The 21488-nt window shown below is 45.8% G+C and overlaps 1 protein-coding gene across 2 annotated transcripts in view; it reads left to right on the plus strand.

Moving 5' to 3' along the window:
* The window catches only part of EGFLAM (EGF like, fibronectin type III and laminin G domains), a 178575-nt gene that overhangs the window by 127041 nt on the left and 30046 nt on the right, over positions 1-21488 (plus strand). For both annotated transcript variants that reach the window (XM_019464217.2, XM_019464218.2), the window contains exons 10-16: positions 99-199; positions 1343-1443; positions 3365-3509; positions 7090-7279; positions 13836-13961; positions 15299-15542; positions 18569-18680. In XM_019464217.2, coding sequence (XP_019319762.2) covers positions 99-199; positions 1343-1443; positions 3365-3509; positions 7090-7279; positions 13836-13961; positions 15299-15542; positions 18569-18680 — 1019 coding nt within the window. The remainder of the gene's footprint in view (positions 1-98; positions 200-1342; positions 1444-3364; positions 3510-7089; positions 7280-13835; positions 13962-15298; positions 15543-18568; positions 18681-21488) is intronic.

Here is a 21488-nt window from a genome sequence, read left to right on the forward strand (position 1 = left end):
TCTCGCTTAATGATATCCGGGCAATGGCATATATTGATTTTTGCATTTGAAGAAGTGAGGAAATAACATTCTTTTATGTTATCTTTTTCTCTTTTTAGATATTGTTATACAGTATCCTCAGTTCTTTGGCCACTCCTTTGTAACCTTTGAACCTCTGAAGAACTCCTATCAGGCATTTCAAATTACTCTTGAATTTAGGGTAAGAAGGATTAGTTGTTTGATGAATGCCTATTGGATGGGCAGCTTAACACATCATTGTGCCACATCAGACGGGGTCGGGTGGGGGTGCAGGAAGCAGGGAGGTAAGTAGAGAAGGTAAATATGACACAGGGCCTGTCCTGAAACCTGTTCACAGGGTGGTGAGAACATTGGGCACGTTCACACATTCAAGGGTGCCAGCGAGTGGAGGGTGGGTCCTGTATGCTACTGAACTATGGAAATGACTGTCCGACCAGTGAGAATGTGTAGGTCCCAGCTCTGTTGCCCATAATTGTGACTCCTCACAGGCCAGGATTTCAGAGGTATAATGCATTCCCCATTCCCCAATCCCTCTTAGAGGGAGCCCAAATGTCTGCCCTCAATGCCATGGCTGTAGCTGAACAAATAGGAAAGCTGCTATACAAAGCCCTCGCACATAGTGAGGGGCCGGTGGACGCTCTCTGATTTGAATGAACTGCACATCAGAATTCAGTCAGCGACTTCAGCTTCAAGTTATTCTTTTGGGCATCTCAGACAACACAACAAGGTTTGAGACCTGGAAACAAGCCTCCTTTGAGATCATGATCACAGTGTTGAATGTGTTGAGTGTTGAGATCATCCAAAAGATGATCTGTCTCAGGCTAGGGCAGCCAACATGGGTGAAAACCAAACTAGTCTGTCAGTGGGGCTGATTTTATCGTCCTGTTCTCCTGACAGAAGGAAAGAAGCAAATTTGCATGCTTCTCCACAGGGAGGGAAGTAAAAAGAATGAAAACAAAAACAAAAACAAATAGAGTGCTCTTTGGTGGAAGTAGAATTTGATGGACACGCAAACAGCCTCTCTGTGACCGTGGTCTCTGCACACATTTGCCCGAAGCTCTGCTGGTGGACCCACAAAGCCAAGTAAAGAGCAGGTCAAATGCGGAGTCACCTTTCTCTAACCTCACTGCCATTTGTCACACACTGTTTATATCGCTGCCGTTTTTTAAAGGGAAAAGAACTGAGAATTGGCAACTGGGAGTTAATTGGAGTCCATGAGCTTGCCCCTTTGTAAATAGGACCACAGGGAGAATGCTCAGGTTTCATATTCATGAGTGTTTCCAGGTGGTGCTCATTGTTTGTGTGGCGTTTGTTTGTACAATAGGCGGAGGCAGAAGATGGTTTACTGCTCTATTGCGGGGAGAATGAACACGGGAGGGGTGACTTCATGTCTCTGGCCATCGTCCGACGCTCACTCCAATTCAGGTAACTCTCACTAAAATCCCACAGATTTTTAAAATACCATCCTACATTATGTTTTTACATTTTTATAGAGTAAAAAATACATGGAATGGATTCCTGGAGATAAAGGTTACTAAATAGTGGCTTATCGGGACTGCAGGGTCACCCTTGGAACTTGAGTTTCAGAACCCTGTAACCATCCGTTCGTTCAACAGGAAATATTTCTTGAGCACCCACGGTGTACCAGGGACTGTTGTAGATCCTGCGAATGCAACAGTGAGCCTAAGTGATCTAGTCCCTTTGCTCCTACAGCCCTAGTGGATGTGATGGGAAGGAGGCTGAGATCTTCTCCCTGTCCCCTGTGGTAGGTCGGACTGACATCCCTGGGGAGCAGAGAGGAGCCTACAACCTCCTGAGGGCTCCCAGAGGCTCAGAGCCCATCCCTATTTTTCCCTCTGGCTGTGGCAGGCTGTCTGGTGTTCCTCCTCTGCCCTGGTCATTTCTCTCCCAATATATTTTGGAAGCCATCTTTGGTTTGCGTGTGGTTTTCTGGGGGCAGAGTTTTGTGAAGGTGTGAGTGTTTTGGCCACCCTCAAGGGTACACAAGCACCTATCTGAGAATGACCGATGAGGATCAGCCTTGTCCTTCTCCATAGTGTACTGGTTAAGATCCTGATGGCACTGCTCCTCTGCTCCCTGACTCTGAGCAAGTGACTGTACCTCTTTGAGCCTGCATTTCCTCCCAGGGCTCTTGTGAGGATTAGGTGAATTAATACATACAAGTGCTTAGAGCAGTGCCTGGCCCATAGCAAGCACTCAATAAGCATTAACCGTCATTGTCTTTTGATTATTTCAGCACAAAAATTATTTGGGTTAAGCTGAAGAAGACTGAAACATCCCACCTGGGGTAGACAGTGGTCCCCTATCCTTTGCTAAATGCTTTGATTCATGGGAGTTTGATGTTAGGGCCAGGATCTGGGGCAGTGGTTCTCACCCTTGAAGGATCTGATAGACTTCCAGTGGCATTGGCTGTGATTGGCTGCTGGCCGCTCTCCAACTGGGCAGCTGCTGTGGAGTCTGATATCCCCCTCTAGATGAGCCTGCTCCACAATGCCTCTCAACCCCATTTCAGTCCACTGAGGATCGTGGAGACAAAGGGAAGCCAGGAGAAGGGACTGTAATTAGTGCACGTCCTGAGAAGGACAATGCTGGTCATGTGTCCTTCCCTACTGGCCATCTCAGGATCTCTGGGGGAGTGGCATGGTGGCTGCCTGGAAGTTGACTGGAAAGGGTCAAAATCATGGGTGTAAGGCATAGTGACTGGTGGGTACCCTGGGCCATAGGGAAGTTGGGAGAAAAAACAAAGCAAAAACAAGAATAAAGCAATCGTCTGAGAATGTTCCCCCTCCGCCCACGCCTCCCCTATGGAAACTGCACCTGCATTTGGGCACAGCTGAACACAGATGGCAGTGCTAGCCAGCTGGCCAAAATGAGTGTTTTTTGACATTTTAATAATATCGCTGGAGCCTGTCATTTGGGAGTTGGGGGAAGTCCCCAGAGAAATACCTGGAAGCAAAATGACTCGAGTTCTAATTCTCTGCTCTTGGGATCCACTTGAAGCATCTGGCAGTCACTGAGAAGGAGGGGGAGGATCTTAGTTGCCCATCGTTTTCAAAGCTGCAGAGAAAATCAGGTTGAAGGAGGCCCCACATTTGAAAGGTCTGTGGGCAGATTAAGATAAGTAGATTGAGGCCGGCCCAGAAAGCAGGTGTTGAGCTCTTTCCTGTAGAGATTTAAACAGTCCTTGATATTCACAAACGTAACTAAACAGATTGACTCTCAGAGAAGCCATTGCCCCAGAAGTGGTATCCGTGGGGCCTGAAAGCATAACGAGCTGGTTGATCAAAGAGCCTTTCTTTCTTTTTTTTTTTTTTCTTCCCCACAGGTTTAATTGTGGAACTGGGGTTGGCATCATTATAAGTGAAACCAAAATCAAACTGGGGGGCTGGCACACGGTTACACTCTACAGAGATGGGCTGAACGGGCTGTTGCAGCTGAACAATGGCACCCCGGCGACTGGCCAGTCCCAGGTGAGTGTGAGCCTCCCAACCTGCCCACCCACCCAGCACCCACCATGCGCGTCCCAAGAGGGCCCTGCTGCCAGCTCAGGCCACACTGGCGGGATGCAAGCTCCGGATGGGCCGGTTTTCGTGGCAAACCCGTGCACCCCAGCTCTGAGATGCTCCTGCATCTCAGTGGCTCTTACCACTCTCGGTGGGCTTTCAGGGCACACATCCATCCCACATCTACTGAGGAGCAGAATCGGATTTGCAAGCGTCATTACTGTGGGGGCGCAGAAGCATGCAGTTGGCTTTGTGCCCAGGGACATGTTCTTTTTCCACAAGGACATCAAAGCCAGGGGTAGAAGAAGGCCTGTATCAGAAGAATAGAAGCCATTATTAGTGCCAAACACAAAGCTTGCTTTTAAGGCAAGGGTGTTGCAATTCTGTGGCTTTAGCAAAGAGTTCGGAAAGTTTCACTTGGTTCAATATGCAGGAATGATCCTTTCATCTACCATTTTGGGGGGCCATGATTATAGGAAGCGGTAAAACAATTTAACTGTGGGGCTACTCAGTAAATCACCTAGGTATTCACATATTCGTCATGCTCTGGGCAATTTCAGAACCATGTTTAGAATAAACAGTTTGGATTAGCAACCTGCCAAGGAACGGAGTGTGTAATTATAATCAGGCAGGTGTCTGTGTTCTCTCAGGAAAAATGTAGCAAGAAAACCTTTGTGTATATGTATATAGCTTCCTCCCTGCCTGGACTTTTTTACTGGCAAGATATATCCTATAAAGAGCCATGCTTTGCTGATTCCCATTAATTTGGACCCCAAAGCTTCCAAAGGAACAAGAATCCAAATATAGAGAATATGAATCCAGTGAGATCACTTATGCATATATGCATGTACTTCTAAGGAAAAAAGACAGGATAAATGAACTACAGAATCACATAAATCCCAGAACAATAGCCCTAAATATGATTAAAATTAAGTTTGATAGGAATAAAGAAGCTTTGAACTTGGATCCAAAATAGTAATAGTGAATATAGGGCAGAGAAGCTGTAATAAAAGCAACAACACATGTGAAAAAGTCTTATGTTTTGAAGCAAGGAAGTTCAGTAAAGGTTAATAAGCAGAGCCATGTGGTAACAGCAAGCTGAAGAAATTACAAGTTGTGTTAATAGAGGCATAGCATCTAGAAAAAGCGAGGTGATGATCGTATGATATCCTAGTAGCCCTGTATATAGCTTCCAGTGCTCTAATGGTAACTCTAATCCTCTAAGAGGATTGCATTCAGCTCTGTGATTGTACTCGAAGAGGTCCTCTAAGAGGACCACAGACATATTGGAACATGAAGGCAATCATTGAAACAGGAAACTGACCTGAAATCCCTGGAGTGATTCATTGAAGGAGCATTGTTTAGTTTGGAGAAAAGAAGGTGAAGGTGTGGATGGTGGCTTTTCATAGAATCAGAGAGGGGATTTGGGGAGAGAAGGACTTACTCTGTGCCCCCCCCCCCCCAGGCTGATGTTGAATGGGAGAGCCTAAGGGAGTAATTTTAACTCCACTTAATCATACAAAAGTGTACAGAAGTGCAAAGGACTATCTCAGGAGACGGTTTCCTGTCCTGTCCTTGGGGGTGTTGAAAAAATAAGTTACCGAAACCTTTTGGTAGGGATAATACAAGGGCTCTGGAAGTCAATGTGAGCTTGGCTTATATGAGTGTTTGTATTTTTGCCAATCTTATCCTTTGAATGAATATAAGAATTAATTGCAAGAAGCATACAATTTTATGGCTACTCAGGGCAGCGTTTGCCGCTCTCCTCCCGGGACTTGGCTAGCAAGCTGTATAAGCAGGACAGCAGCTGTGGAATGTTTAGTAAACTATCTTGGGAGATAGTGACTCTGTCTTATATCAAGGTTTGCAAAGTTCTTCAGGGTCTGTCTGGCTTCAGCCTGACCCTAGGGGAGCTCTGTAGTATAAGTTATACCTCAGAGCGGTCCCAACCCAAAGCTGGTCAATTGGACTTTCACACTTTGGCACCCATCAAACACTGTTAAGTGCTGTGTCGGGGGAAATGAAAACTCCGGGGCACTTCGAATTCTCTGCCTCGTAGGCAAAACAGGCTCCAGAAACCCAAAGCAACCCTCACCAGAGGAAGGTAAAAGCCAGCTTTTACCAGACTATTGCCTGGGACGTTGTAAGGGGGGCTCAGGGTTGCTGTTCCAGAAAAGGAAAAAAGCGCTAAGTGGTCAGGCTCCTGGTACAGTCCTGAATCAGGGAACAGAGTGAAGATGGGTTTCAGGAGTGAATTCTGAGGATCTTAACGAAATAAGCCAACAGGGCATTCAGTTCATCCCACAAAAGCAGTGTGCCCAGAGGCTGGCAAACAGTCCTTACAATTCACTGTAAGCACTTTACAGCTGCCTCGCTCACATTCAGCACACTATTTATAAATGATTCTTATCCATTCATTAGAAAAGATAAAGTAACGATTAGATGTTCTATTTGTTGGCAACATTTCGTTTGCCACATTTCAGTGGCTTACGTTCTGGACTTTAAAAATTCTGGCAACATGCTTTTTCCCACTCCCCTTTAATCCAAATGAATGAAATATTTCTGTAATAAAAATAAAAATGACCGGGGCGCCTGGGTGGCGCAGTCGGTTAAGCGTCCGACTTCAGCCAGGTCACGATCTCGCGGTCCGTGAGTTCGAGCCCCGCGTCAGGCTCTGGGCTGATGGCTCGGAGCCTGGAGCCTGTTTCCGATTCTGTGTCTCCCTCTCTCTCTGCCCCTCCCCCGTTCATGCTCTGTCTCTCTCTGTCCCAAAAATAAATAAAAAACGTTGAAAAAAAAAAAAATTTAAAAAATAAAAACGACCAAGGGTGCCTTAATTTTGTCCCACCTAATGTTCAGGTCTGTGTTTTGTAACCTCAAAACCTGCAATCCAGTTTGTGGTTTTCTCTAAGATTAGAAATGTCCCTACCTCACCGTAGTAACACACACACACACACACACACACACACACACACACACACACACATGCGCGCGCGCGCACACACACAAGTTGTATCCGTGAGCAAATTTCAAAATATTTTGCAACACAATCTGTGTGGCAATCCTCCCCCGCACACACAATGTTTCTTGCAGGATATAGTATAAAGGTGGCTGGGAATAGGAAAGGTAAGCGTTGGCCCACATATACACAAAATTAGCATTATCATCTTTTGAGACGCAGAATAACCCTGTGAACCATCCAAGGTACACAGTAAGTTGGTGTCAAGACTGGAAAGACAAAGTTTTTGTTGGATGCCCGGCCCAGTACCCTGCCCGTTGGGTTGCTCTTGGCTCTGACCTACCTTCCCTTCCCTTCTAGGCTTCCAAAATCATCCCTTCTCGAAACACAGCCCTCTGAGGAGCTCACTGAGTTTCCTACGGTAACCAGGGGTTTAATTTTCCAGTAAGGCAATGTCATAAACATAAACACAGATGGAAGAAAGCAGTGGGGCTGTAAACTACATCTTAACCATGTCCCTCATTAAAATCTGTTGTGTTTTGGCTTTTGATTTTGTTTAGTGAGTTACGGTTTTCTTCTTTCTTACAGGGCCAGTACAGTAAAATTACCTTCCGGACGCCCCTCTATCTTGGTGGGGCTCCCAGTGCTTACTGGTTGGTCAGAGCAACAGGAACAAACAGAGGCTTTCAAGGCTGTGTGCAGTCGCTCACCGTCAATGGGAAACGAATCGACTTGAGGCCCTGGCCACTGGGGAAAGCACTCAGTGGGGCCGACGTGGGTAAGTGGTTGCCCAGTGGGCCAGGGTGCTCTTGTGGGATTGCCTTTCTGGTGTGGGCCAGGGCAGTAAGAAGCTTCATGGATTGAAACCCTAGGCAGCTGGCTAAGGTCAAACTTTAGGAGGGAGGTGGGCCCAGGGGACAAGCTTGGTGCTTTGCAGACATGATGACCTGGATCTGAATACCAAGATAGGATAAACAATATGGCGCACCAAACCCTTGGTTGTGTCCTGTTGCCCTTGGCTCTCTTCACGAAGCATGGCATGGTCTCATCCAACAAAGCAGCAAGCAGTTCAGTGCTTTCACCCTCCCTTACTCACCCAGTTCAGTGGAAAAGCCAACACAGTAATGTAAGAAGAGGTTTCGTATGCTCTCTGCTTCCAAAAGAAATGGTCACATTCTAATTCTTGACCACTGTGTCCAACTTTCTCATATGCCCTCTCATTAACTCCTCACGCTAGCTCTAGGAAGTAGAAATTGTTACGATACCTATTTTATACATGAAGAAACTAGGGCTTGTAAAAGTCAAATAACTTCTCCAAAATAGCAGGCAGAGCTAGGACTGATTTTTATTTTTCAGCGGTTTAAGCTTCACAAAAAAATTGAGGAGAAGATACACAGATTTCCCACATATCCCCCACCCCCACACATGCATAGCCTCCTCTATTAGCAACACGCCTTTGTACCTTTGTTACAAATGATGAACTTGAATTACCACTTCAGTATTACCCAAAGCCCGTAGTTCATATTATGGCTCACTCATGGTGTTGTACGTCCTATGTTGTATAGAGTGTTTTCACTGTTCTAAAAACCCTCTGTGCTCTGTTCACTTATTCCTCTCCCCACCCCCCACCTCTGGCAACCACTGACCTTTTTATATTCTGTATGATTTTGCCTTTTCCAGAATGTCATATAGTTGGAATCATATGTAGCTTTCTCAGATTGGCTTCTTTCAGTTAGTAACATGCATTTGAGTTTTATTCATGCCTTTTCATGGCTTGATGGCTCCTTTCTCTTTAATGCCGGATGATATTCCATTGTCTGTATGTACTGCAGGGCATGTCTGTCTTGCCTACTGAAGGGCATCTTGGTTACCTCCAAGTTTTTGGCAATTGTGAATAAAGCTGCTGTAAACAGTGTGCAGGTTTTTTGGATGGACATCAGTTTTTAACTTCTTTGGGTAAATACCAACAAGAAGTGTGATGGTGTGGTGATCACATGGTAAGAGCATGTTTCATTTTGTGAGAAACTGCCAAATTGTCTTCCAGAGTAGCTGTTCCATTTTGCACTCCCATCTGGAATGTTTGAGAGTTCCCGTAGCTCTACATCTTTGTTAGCATTTGGTGTTGTCAGAGTTCAGATGCTAACAGATATGTAGTGGTATCTCATTGTTGTAAGTTGCATTTCTTTGATGACATATGATGTGGAGCATCTTTTCATACACTTATTTGCCATCTGTATGCCTTCTTTGGTGAGGTTTTGTTAAGGTTTTATTTAGCCCATTTTTGAATCAAGTTGTTTATTTTCTTGCGGTTGAGCTTTCAGAGATTTATATATATATATATATTGGGCAACAGTCCTTTATCAGATGTGTCCTTTGGAAATATTTTCTCCTAGACATGGCTTGTCTTCTCTAACTTTAATGAAATCCAGCTTCTTAGTTATTTCTTTCAAGGGTCATGCCTTTGGTGTTGTCTCTAAAAAGCCATCGCCTTACCCAAGGTCATCTGGATTTTTGTCCACATTATCTTGTAGAAGTTTCATAGTTTTGCATTTTACATTGAGGGCTGTGATCTCTTTGAGTTAATTTTTGTGAAAGGTGTAAGGTCTGTGTCTAGATTTAGTTTTTTGCATGTGGTTGTCTAGTTGTTCCAGAACCATTTTTCTGAAAAGACTTGGATTGTCTTTAAAGCAGTAAGGACATTTATTTCCGTCACTGAAAGCAGATAGATAATTCTAAGGTCGGTTAACTCAGTGACCATTTTAGCCTGGAAGGGGTGCCATAACACAATACCACAGAATGGGTGGTTTTAGTAACATTATTTTCTCACAGTCTGAGAGCTGGAAATGCAAGCTGAAGGCACTGGAAGGTTTAGCTTCTCCTGAGGCCTCTCTTCTTGGCTTGCAGATGGCCATTCTTTCACTGTGTCCTCATCGGGCCTTGTGTCTGTGTCTATATCCCTGGTGTCTCTCCCTCTTCTTATAAGGACACTGGTCAGATTGAATTAGGTCCCCCCCTTAAGACCTCACTTAACCTTAATTAGCTTCTCAAAGCCCCTATTTCCAAATGCAGTCACATTGGGAATTCAGTCTTCAATCTATGAATTTTTTTAGTAACTTCCTCCTAAAATCCCTTTGTCTAGATGAGTTGGTGCTTTGCATATAGCAAGCATGTTGTAAGTATTTGTTATTAATATTATTATTAATATTCTGGCTCCACCCATTAAGCAGGGTATCAGTTGTTTTTTTTCTCTTCATTGGACAAACGGGAAACAGTCCTGAAATCCAGATCTGCAGTCTTGAGGTTGCATGGTGACCCCTGACAGGTAGCTAAGACCTTGCAAAGTTGAGCAAGGACCGATTTCTGGCAGTATTTTAAATTCTCACATGGTGCAAAACCAGCCTCTCCATTGAGCAGGTGGTACCAAATGGGCCCATCTTGCTGGCTCTGGGCACCCCCCACCCGAAGCTGCTATTGGATTATTTGATGTCTACAAGCGTTGTGATGAACTTTAATGGCAGGCATCAGTCTCATTGCCTTTTTTCATTTTTTCCCCATTTTCCCCCTGGAGTTCTAGAACAGAGCTGGTTATTCAACCTCCATACTTGCTTTACTTTGAGGTAGTCCTCCAGAAATTCAAGTTCTTTTAAATTAAATGCAGTGCCACCATGGGGGAAGACTGGGCTCATACAAACAGCAGTGAATTTCTGGTGGAGATACAGGCTTCCAGAAGAAGGTAATGACAGTAGCAGAGTCACAGTTCCTTTGTCTGGTATCTCTAACTTGTCACTGCTATCTTCAACCACAGCTTTTTCTCTGTCCCCCTCCCCACCTCCATTAAGCCTACCTCAACTCCTCAAAGGGGCCTTTCATTACTGAAGCCTTCCCCCTTCATCACCTTCTTTAGATTATTCCCAGCAGTGAGACTCTCTCTAAACCCACATTCTAGAATAGTCAGTCATCTCAGCAAAACTTCGCATTCGCTGGCCCAGACTTTCTTTTATTATTTCCACGCAAATTCTTAAACCTAGACAACCGGAACTCATCTTTTCCAATCCTGTCTTAGATTTCCACACCCCACTGGGTCAATGTGACAAGTTGGGAAACCAACTTCTCAAGTTATTTGAGACTCAAGACGTGTGAGGTGGCCATGGGTCTCACCATGGTTTATCACTGTTTCACTCATGCTTTCTCTCAAGATACTTTTTTAAGGATCTGCTTAATGCTAGTCATGATGCCAGGTCCTGGGGAGACAGTAATGAACAAGAAAACAGGATCCTACCTCAGCCTTCATGTAGCTGCCACAAGGAAAGACCAAACTGATCAAATAGTCACACAAGTCAATGAAAAATTACAATTTAGCGTGTTACAAAGAAGAAATGGTGGTATAATAATAGGGTATAATAAGGGGATTTTATGGGCTGGAGCGTTCTGAGCATATAACACAAAGCTGATATCTGAAGCATTTCTTTTTAAGCAGATAAGAGAGGGAAGATCATTCCAGGCAGAGGAAATGGCTTGTCCCAGTGGGAGTATGAGGGGGAGGTGGTTACCATGATCTAGTCTGTGTTTTGAAACGATCCTTCTGGCTGTGGAAAGCTTATTGAAAGCGGTGTTCAGGGGGCACATGTAAACTGGCTGGAGGCTATGACGACAATCCAGATCAGAGATAATGACGGTTTGCTCTAGGCTGGTAGTGGTGGTGGAGATGTGGACCGAGTGGACAGATCTTCAGTCAGGGAAATAGACTGGCTTCAGTTACGGATTGGTGGGCAAGGGGCAGGTGGTTGCTCACCGTCCATGCGTCCTTAATGTAGTCTGCCCCATCCCACCTGCTGTGCTCTCCTTGGAGGCCTAATTTCTCTCCTGCCCTCACCTCATTGTCTTGCGTAAAGCTGGCATCTAGTAGGTTCAATGTCAATAAAAGTTATATACTGATGATGAGGTCCTGCCAGCGCTCTGTGCACATGACCTTGCGACTAACTTCCTTCCTCCCACTCTCAGAGTTGACAGTTTTCCTCCTTTCTAAAACTCTGCACCCATCCTTCCCTACATCCCTGGACTTTGCTGCCAGGATCATCAATTTAGTAACCCAAAGGTTCTTAACTGTTTGTGTGCTGTGAACATCTCTGGCAGTCTGGTAAAGCCTGTGAACTCTTCCCAAAATGATGTTTCTCTTTCTTTTTTTTTTCTAAAGATTTCAGTTTTAAGTAATTTCCCCCTCCAACATGGGGCTCAAATTTACAGTCCCCGAGATGAAGAGTCACATGTTCCCCTGACCGCGCAGCCGGATGTTTTGAAACAAATGATGTTTTTAAATGTAGAGAATAACATCCATGGTAGGAAACAATTACATTGAAATAAAGCTATGCAATCTGTTTGTTTAATGTTTATTTCTTTTGAGAGAGTGAGAAAGAGCGTGAGCACGAGCGGGGAAGGGGCAGAGAGAGAGGGAGGGAGAGAATGGGAAGCGGAGTCTGCTTCCCAACGCCAGGTCCTCTGTGCCTCAGAAACCAGCTCCTGCTCACAGCCGTGCTCATCATTGTACTCCCGCCACTGTCCTTTCAGACCGCCAGGCGAGGAACCCGGAGGCCTTGCTAGGGTCTGCCTCCGCCTTCAAGCTCTAGAAGGGACTGGCTGGGTCTCCCTTCCCCATGTCTTCGCTCCCTGTCCATTTCCTCTGCTACCACCCCAGCCAGCCCCACATTCCCTCCCCGTGGGAGTCCGTTCCTCTTTCCCACGCCGCCGCTCACGGGCCATCTTGCATACCATTGCCAGCAGAATCCTGCCGCCGTGTTGCTTTCATCAACGCCCCCACCCCACTCCCCCCTCTTAAAGGATAGTCACAATGCAAATTTGTAAAGTAATATCTTTTCCATGTGTAGCTAAAATAACCCAAGAACCTCGTTTCTTCCTGTGGGAGCCGCCCTTCTCGGGGAAAGAATCCCAGCCCGCCCAGACCCGGGGGCGCTCAGGGGCTGTGAGAGTCCGGCTCTCATGGTTCCATGTCCATCACCCCGAGGAGACTGGATGCTGGCCATGTTCTCAGGCGGTGGCTGCAGAGGCCACTGGTCACTTCTGCCCTGAGCTTCCAGTGGCCCCGGCTGGAATTCGCTGAGGCCAGCCCACCCCGGCTGTGGCGATGAGCCATCTGGACGGGCTTTAATTAAACTGTGTCCTTGGCTCCTGAAGTCGGCCTCTTCGGCTGGCTGCACTATACCCAGCCCTGCTCACGCTCGCAGCGAGGCTTCGTGGAAGAAAAGACGGGGTCAGCTCCACAAATGCAGAGGACGGATGAGAAAAGGATGGGGGGCTTGCCCTGATGAGATGGCCAACGGAGGCTCTTCATCCCACCAGAAGTGGGCTTGCAGTTCAGGCGGGTGCAGCATCACAGCCTGCGGGGCTCAGGGCCGGGCCCCTCACGGCTCAGTCGGAGATGTGCTCCTTTGTCCCTACCCCGGGAGCAAGTGTTTAGTACTCACTTGTGTTGTTCTGGGCCAGCTAGTGGCCCATCTGTGAAATTTATTTCTTATATACAAGGAGAAGAGGAGGACCAAAGAAGCAGAAGAAAAGCAGAGCAGGAGAAGTCCATGTGTTTCCATGTCATCTGATGATCTTGACAGTGAGAGTATACCCTGTATGGGCCTCTCTGATATGTGTTTGGTAAAGAGTATGGACCCATCTGGTGTTGAAGCTCTCACTGCTTTTTACTCCAGGCCACCCTCCTGTCTCCCATAAGATCTCAGTTTTGGAGGTGGCAATAGGGATGTTGGAAGGCATATGCTGAGGTATTATGAAGCACCCCCCGCCCCAGCCCCTTCCTGCCCCAGACAGAGCAGTGGAAGGTTGAGGCCAGGTAATAAGTTAGATGTGGCTTCCGTGCTCCCCTTATTGCCTCAACTTTGAACCAACAAGGCAGTAGCACTTAAGGTAACTGGGGCCACACAAATTAGAATGCTTGGAACAGAAACACCATGTTGACACGGAAGGGATTGAAACACGCTCTTGTTGAAACAAGAGACAGATGGATTAACGCAGAAACAACTCATTCGTCTTCGTCGGTGGTCATAAAATTGTCCAAACAATTTACTATTTGATTTATTGTGTCCGCCATGTTTTAAAGATTCTTTGTGGCTCTTCATAAAGAACAGGCCAAAATCAAACTAAAATGAAGGGTACGTTCCACCTACCCTGAAGGCTGTTTTGCAGCTGGGCAGGGGTACAAATTAACACGAGTGGGAGCTGAGCGTGTTTATTCAGAGCTGGTGTGGTCAGCTCCAGCGTCTTGGACCGGCTCATGCGATGAATCGGTTTTGTCCTTCCTGTTCTGTATTTAGGGGAGTGCAGCAGTGGACTCTGTGACGAAGCCTCGTGCATCAACGGTGGCACCTGTGCAGCAGTCAAAGCCGACGCCTACATTTGCCTGTGTCCCCTTGGGTTTAAAGGCCGACACTGTGAAGATGGTGAGAAAGAAGCAAGTTGACTGCACTTTGCCTGCCCTGTTAATTCATGTCGATGTAATTTTTCATCAGCGTGCTCTTAGCAAGTCCCATAAATGTTTATGGGATTAAAATTTATACATTGTTGGGAGAGATGGGAGAATCTGTTTTGTTTTGTTTTTTTATCAGATTGGAGTGCCTTTGAGTGTCAGAGTGTCAAGCCAACCAAAGATAGGTTCATTTTAAGATGCTTCTGGGCCAGGCTTTGGTGGGCTCCTTTTGGCCCTCACATAACTTTGAAAAGCCTTTATGCGTGTGGTCTGTATCAGACTGAATTCAGAGCATCTGCAGCTCATGCTTCTGAGAATGTCTGACAAGTTCAGAGAAAATGTGGGGAAGACACACGCAGAGTCGTTAACAATGGGAAGGCACAAGAGTAATCTTTCTTCTTTTTGTTACTGTTCTAGTGAATTGTCCACCTCTCGATACTATACCTGTCTCAATATGTGGGTATCTATACGCGTAAACACATGTGCATATGCAAACACACAGAATCATGGGAAATTTCAGAGATTTCAAAGATTTTGGCAAACATGCAGAGTTGGACACTTTTTTTTGAGAGAAGAGAGAGAGAGTGCGTGCAAGTGTGGGAGGAGCGGAGGGAGAGAGAATCCCAAGCAGGCTCCATGCCCAGCACTGAGCCTGATGTGGGGCTCGATCTCACCACAGTGAGATCTTGACCTGAACCGAAATCAAGAGCCGGGTGCTTAACCAATGAGCACCCCCCAGATGGCCTGAGTTGAACATGTTTTAACTTTTCTACCATTGATTCAAATTTGGACCTAAGACACCATCCTGGGGGGGATTTTTCTTTAGCACTGAATAATCTCAGATCTCAGATCACCTAGAAGAGGGCATGTGAGTTCCTGTAAGTCAAAGCTGTTACATATCATCTTATATTTTGTAGCCTAACATAATAAGGCTTGATCCTTGCTCACGTCACACATCACTGCAGGTCAGTGAGGAGTTTGGGTGGGGGTGGCCTCTGTGCCATGCAGTCATTCAGGGACACAGGCCCTGCCTTCTAGGGCTCTGCCAGGCCCTTAGAATCCTCCCCTGCTTCCTGCATTCAGCTAGCAGGTGAGGGACGAGAGGGTGCATGGAAGATGGTGGGAAGTTTTAGGGGTCAGACCTGGGATGCGTATAATACTCCCACCCACAATCCACTGACCGGAATTCAGTTATACTACCCAATTCACTCAGGGCAGCTGGGAAATGTAGGTTAGCTCCGTACCCAGGAGGAAGAGAACATGGCTAGTTCTGCCACAGAGGGATTTCTAACAGCACGCTTCTTTCTTCAGCTTTCACCCTGACCATCCCTCAATTCAGAGAGTCCCTGAGATCCTATGCTGCAACACCCTGGCCTCTGGAGCCCCAGCATTACCTTTCCTTCATGGAGTTTGAGATCACGTTTCGGCCGGACTCGGGTGATGGTGTCCTCCTCTACAGCTACGACACGGGCAGCAAAGACTTTGTGTCCATCAACATGGCAGGGGGCCACGTGGAGTTCCGCTTTGACTGTGGCTCTGGCACTGGTGTTCTCAGGTAAGGGCTGAGACCTTTAGGGGCTCCTTCCCCCCAAAAAGCTCAACAGCGGTCACTTTGGAAAAAGATGGCCTTGTCCTGATAGCTTGCACTATTCCTGTCGTCCCTCCGTGGTTCTCTTTTCCAAAACGTGTCCTGGTGGTATGACATACTTCATTATGGATCATTCTCTCCTACTGGCAAGTTTTCCTTTTGTCAAGTAACTTCCCGGCAGGTAGCAACTCTCTGCTTCAACCCATGGATGGGCTGCCTTCATTTTGCACAAGGCCATCACAAAAACCTGATGAATTGTAGTTGATCAATCCGTGCTCCTAGCATCATTTTGTGGGCACTCCGTAAATAGAGGATGACTAGGAAAGAAGTATTAACAGAAGTTGAATGGACAGACATGCCCTTGGTGACCTGACTTTGATTTTTTTACCACCCTCTCGCATTGTTTCTTTGATGGTGACTAGATGGTTAGCACATCTCTGACCATTCTCCAGATAAGGAGTCTGACAGCGAATCTGCAAATCACAGAGGCTCATCCCTGACCGATATGTTCGAGAAGGCGGTGCGATGAGTGGTTTCAATAGCATGGCAGTGAACAGGTGCTTCTGAAGTACTTGCTGGTATCTGCAGAAGTGGCTCTGGGTCCTCAAACCTTTCCTCCTGTTATCTAGCTTGTACTATTAATTTACTTAGAAGATCAATTGTTCCCGTACAGCGCGTCATGATTTTTACAACACCCTCAGAGCCTGATGATGGTGGATACAGACGTTTCTCTTATTTGTTTATGTCTCCGTCTTCGCACTGTGTTCCTTCCATGGTAGTTTTTACCCTCCAGCCAGAGGCCTGCTAATCTAATGCAGACATGCTCCTTGTTCCTATATTCGACGAATTCTCTTTTGAAACTCACTATGATGTTTCCTTCAATGGTGCCCCGCAGCAGGAAATCCAAAGGTGGTGGTTGTTTTAAAGGAAATTGCAGGCTGCATTCAATCGTAATTTATGCTGCTAGACTGTCATTTTTAGGAAGACTGCGGGAGAGATGTTACGGCCATACATCGCCCTTAACTGCTGATCATTTCTCACGGCCGATGGGAAATGCTTGCTGCATTAGGTTTCAACAATTCTTAAAAAGGACAGTTCATTTTTGTCCTGTGGCTGAATTCCTGCACGTCACTGACACCTCCCACCTTGGGCCATGGACAAACATTTTTGTGCCTCTGGTTATACAAAAACATCCTATGTCTCAAGACAACTTTGGTGGGTGTTTAATTGATTCAATTTACATAAGATTATGCAAAACAGTCTAAGCAATTCACGTAGAACTGTTTGTCAAGTTCAGAAGGGAAGACACCTTGAATATCACCTTGTACTTTCAAATGGCTTCCTCCTGGATAAGGAATGACCAGAAAGAGTGAGGGGGAGGGTCGGGGCTCATCAGCCCTCCTCTTGGGCAGATCGCCCCCCCCCCCCCCCCCCACTGCTCCCCTCCATGGTGGCAGCTCCAGCTCTGGGGTCACAGACACATAGGACCTTAGTGTCCAGCATTTCTCTCTTTCATCATTCTGTGCCTATTTGAGACAAGAAGTGTTATTTAATTTTTTTTTAATGTAAGATATCATTTCCCTGCCTGTCAGAAAAGTGCCTGGAAAAAGAATTCAGAGTATCAGGTGTAACGAAAAGAAGGCAAGTGCTCAGAATGTCCAAGGGAAAGACCACCCCTGTCCCATCCCCTCCCCAGGGTAACCTGACAACAGAGATTACTGTGGGCGTTTCAGGTGCCCCGTTGCAAGATGTTTATTCTGAAGATCATTTCTAAGACTTCCTGCTTGATTAAGAAAATTCAGTAAAATCCTGAACCACAGGAAGTTGTGGAATTGGCCAAATCATTTTAACTTTAGGAAAAGGATAAGGTGGTCAAATTCATTATGAACTTGATTCAAAAATCGAGGCAATTGAAATGAGCTCGTGACGGCTGTGATCGATGTAACTGTGCCGAGGAAGGCAGGGTATTGACAGGGAATGACCTCTGCAGGACAAGAACACGACTAAGGCGGTGGTACTTATTATGGAGATGGGGCTGCTTAAAGAGTGCCTCTGGTTTCTTTATTGCATATTGATTTAGCCAAGGTGATTAAATTCTAATTGCTAAGGACAAATCACAAAAGCATTTGCCAGAGCGAAAAAATCAAGTGAGGGGGTGGAGACCTTTCAATAATTGTGCCCATTGGTATTCCTGACAGTTTTCTAAGGATGATCCAGGACCAAAAAATAATTGGGAGGTTCAGTGAAGGCCAGGAACTAGACATCATTAGAAATACAAATGCAATAATTATCCTCTTCTTGCATACCTCACTATCCAAAGTAGCGTGCAAAACTCTTATCGAAATCCTTTAAACTTCAAACACTTTCATGTTGAATTAATTGAATTTTTAGTTTTAATCCTTTTCACAATATCAGACAACATGGACTCTTTCCCCCCACCAGCGTTTTATTATGAGAAATTCTAAACATGTGGAAAAGTTGAAAGAATTATACTGCAAACATCTTTATTCCTCCCACCTGTCATCTATAATTAACATTTTGCTGTATTTGCTTTATCACATGTCTAGCTATCCTTATATCCATCCATCCATCCATCCTAATTTTTTATGCATTTCAAAGGATGCCGTAGCCATCAGCACACGAAAGAATCTGTGGTTTACACTACAGTCCAGGTAATTTTCTCTTTTTCAAAGCTTGTGTGCAAGTATGATCACATTTCACTGTCACCTCTCCTCCAGGACACCAGGCTCATCTTACCCACATTTCAGGCTTGTTGGAAGTAATAAAATAAAGTGATAATTGCAATGCTCCTACCATAAACGGGTCCAATAAACGGACCGAGCGTCGCTGTGTTCACTAAGCAGGAGTGATTGTTTTCTTGGGATGGAATGAATGAGGTAGTTAAGGTTGCATCGGTTCATCAGGGCAGCTTGATGAACACTGTCCATACCACCACTGATGCTATCCCACGCTCAGCTTCCTTCCTTCAACAGGAGTGAAGACCCCCTCGCCCTGGGCCACTGGCATGAGCTGCATGTATCTCGCACAGCAAAGAATGGTATCTTACAAGTGGATAAGCAGAAGGTAGTGGAGGCAATGGCAGAGGTAAGAAGGACACGTGTCAGTGCAAACTGGGTTACTGTTTTCTTCCTGTCCTGGAGAGAAAAGCAGCAGAGTAATGGCTAAGTACATGGACTCCAGGGCCAGATTGCCTGGCTTAAAACCCAAGCTCCCCACTGGGCAAGTTACTTAACCTGTCTATTCCTCAGCTGCGAATGGGGTCATAATAGCAGCAGTCTCACAGGGCCATTGCAAGGATTATGTGTACTAATACAAGTACATCGTTTATGAAATCACTCGCCACCCCCACCCCTACCGCCAATCCCTGTCTTTGTTGAGTCAGTGTATAATGTAGTAGGTCAGGACATACATTGGAGGTCGGGCCAGTGTTGTGGGGGCCACACATCTGGCAAGAACACAGCTCTGATGCCAGGCTCCTGGATTCCAGATCTAGCTCCATTACTTACCAGTAGTGTGAACTCAGATGGGTCACTTGACCTGCAAGTTTGTGTTTTCTCATCTATAAAGTGGGGATAATGGCAACCATAATAGCGCCTACTTTGTAGCGTTGTGCCAATTAAAATAACTATATATGTAAAACACAACAGTACATGGTCAACACTATGTAGCTTTACTTATTCCTGTTGGTTAATAGAGTACTCTCATGACCTCAAGAGCACAGAATTCCTACTCAAATTTATAACTTTCACCCATGATTTTATTTCCAAGGTCGTATCCAAAGAAAATAACATTAAAAAATTTTTCTTTAATGTTTATTTATTTTTGAGAGAGACAGAGACAGAACATGAGCGGGATAGGGGCAGAGAGAGAGGGAGACGCAGAACTTGAAGCAGGCTCCAGGCTCTGAGCTGTCAGCACAGAGCCCGGTGTGGGGCTTGAACCCACGAACTGCAAGATCATGACCTGGGCCGAAGTTGGATGCTTAACCGACTGAGCCACCCAGGCGCCCCAAGAAAATAACATTTTTAAGAAAAGATAAGAGAGATTTGTTTTAAATTATAACCTACTAGGATTCTTTACACACACAAAGTTTAGTCCCCTAAAGGGGACTTAGGGTTTCCACTATTTTAATTCCCAATGTCATTGTTCTGTGCATCACCAGATTTAAAGAGGGCATTTGTGAATGTGGGTATTCTGATAAGAAAGTGGATTGGTAGAGAAAAGAAAAGGAATAAAAAAAGACTTTTGGTGAGGAAAGAGGTATTTAGTTGAAGAAGAGAGCAGAAGGAAGAACACGTATGTCCCAAGGCCAGTATCAGAGGTGGTAGTGGTGGGAGGTCCTGTCAGAACCAAGGACTTTCTCAGGATAAGAAGAATCCCCAACTGGGCTCTGCTTCACGAGGTGAGCACTCTTCAAACCTAGAAAATGTTCTATATATGTATTTGTGGAGAGAAGGAAGGAAAGAGAGAGGGAAGGAAGGGAAATAGAAAGGCAGGAAAGAAGGCAGAAAGGCAGAAAGGAAGGAAAGGTGGATGAAGGGGAATGGATTTTAAAGGGAGAACAGGAGTAATTTCCGGTATGATCCAGAAAATTCTAACAGCTGACTTCAGTCCAAGATAGAAGTAGTAGCTCACAACTATAGACTTGACTAGACTTGACTATATGTTGACTTAATATAAATTCGAAAAAGCATTGTATCTCTGTAGGCCTTAGTTACAAACATTTGTAAAACAGGAACAAAAGTTCAGAATGGAATATTTGTAGATGGTAGGGTTAAGGCCTTTGATTATGAAGAAGAAACTCTTTAGGACACAGTATTTACTGTTGGGATCCTACAGTGAAGAGACAACACAAAGGTAAAAACCACACCTCAGAATTTCTATTGCTACAATATCAGAGAGTCAGAATTCAACCAATATGGTAGAACCAGTGCCTCCCTATTGGCTTTTTGAATGGACAAAGCTGGCTGGAGTGCTGCCCACCTGGAAAGCAGTGTGCACATGTGGGTACAGGTGTAGCCAATCTGTGTGCATGTGAGGGTGTTTTGTTTTGTTTTGGGGTTTTTGAGGCAGCTCTGAGACAGGAGTGGGAAGGCTCCATGCTTGATCTCAGTGAGTTGAGCCTTAATCACATCTTCCCCCAGCAGGGGATTCTGCTCCCCAGCCGTCCATACCACGTTCAAAGGCATAGGTGACTCTTTCGGTTAGAGAGCAATGGGATTAGGAGTAGTGGTCTTAGAGTTTAGAGATGGGTGGGATGAAAGAACTCTTCTGGGGATTAACCCAGGGCCTAGGCCCCTCAGTGTCCACGAGAAAGCCAAACTCTGGGTTGCTCAGCTGAGAAATACTAACAGCCAAGGGTTGAGTCTATGCCAGACTTAAGGATGGGATGTGCCTCTGAGGGTTCCAGAAAACCCTAACCAGCAGCTTTGCTCAGGTTTTCCAACCACTTCCAGCTAAACAGAAGTGGCAGATCTAGACGCGAAGCCTCCTTTCGGTGGGGTCTGTTTGCTTTTCTCCTGCGGTTCCCTGTGGGTGTGGCAGCTGCAGCCCTGTCTCTTGTCAACAGGAGGGGGGGTGGGGGGTGGCGGGGGCGGGGGGGGGGGGGGAAGGGGTGCAGGGGAGGGTTTTGATGAGAAACCAAAAGGAACCAGCTCTCACCCCATGAGGCCAGGTCCTGTTCACTGGATACAACTGTAACTCAAAGGTTTTTCAAAACAGCCTGTTTCTCTGACATCCCTTTGACCCTGCAACCTTTCTCCTTTCCACTTACTATCTTATTTTAACTTTAGAAGAGCTAAGACAGTGACTGGGGCCTGGGGGGGGCGGGGGCGGGGGTGGTGTGGTAACAGCTCCCTCCAGGGTCAGCATTCCATCCGGCCACTACAATTC

The sequence above is a fragment of the Panthera pardus genome, unplaced genomic scaffold (assembly GCF_024362965.1).
Source record: "Panthera pardus isolate Hobbes unplaced genomic scaffold, ASM2436296v1 HiC_scaffold_2, whole genome shotgun sequence".
Lineage (NCBI taxonomy): Eukaryota > Metazoa > Chordata > Mammalia > Carnivora > Felidae > Panthera > Panthera pardus.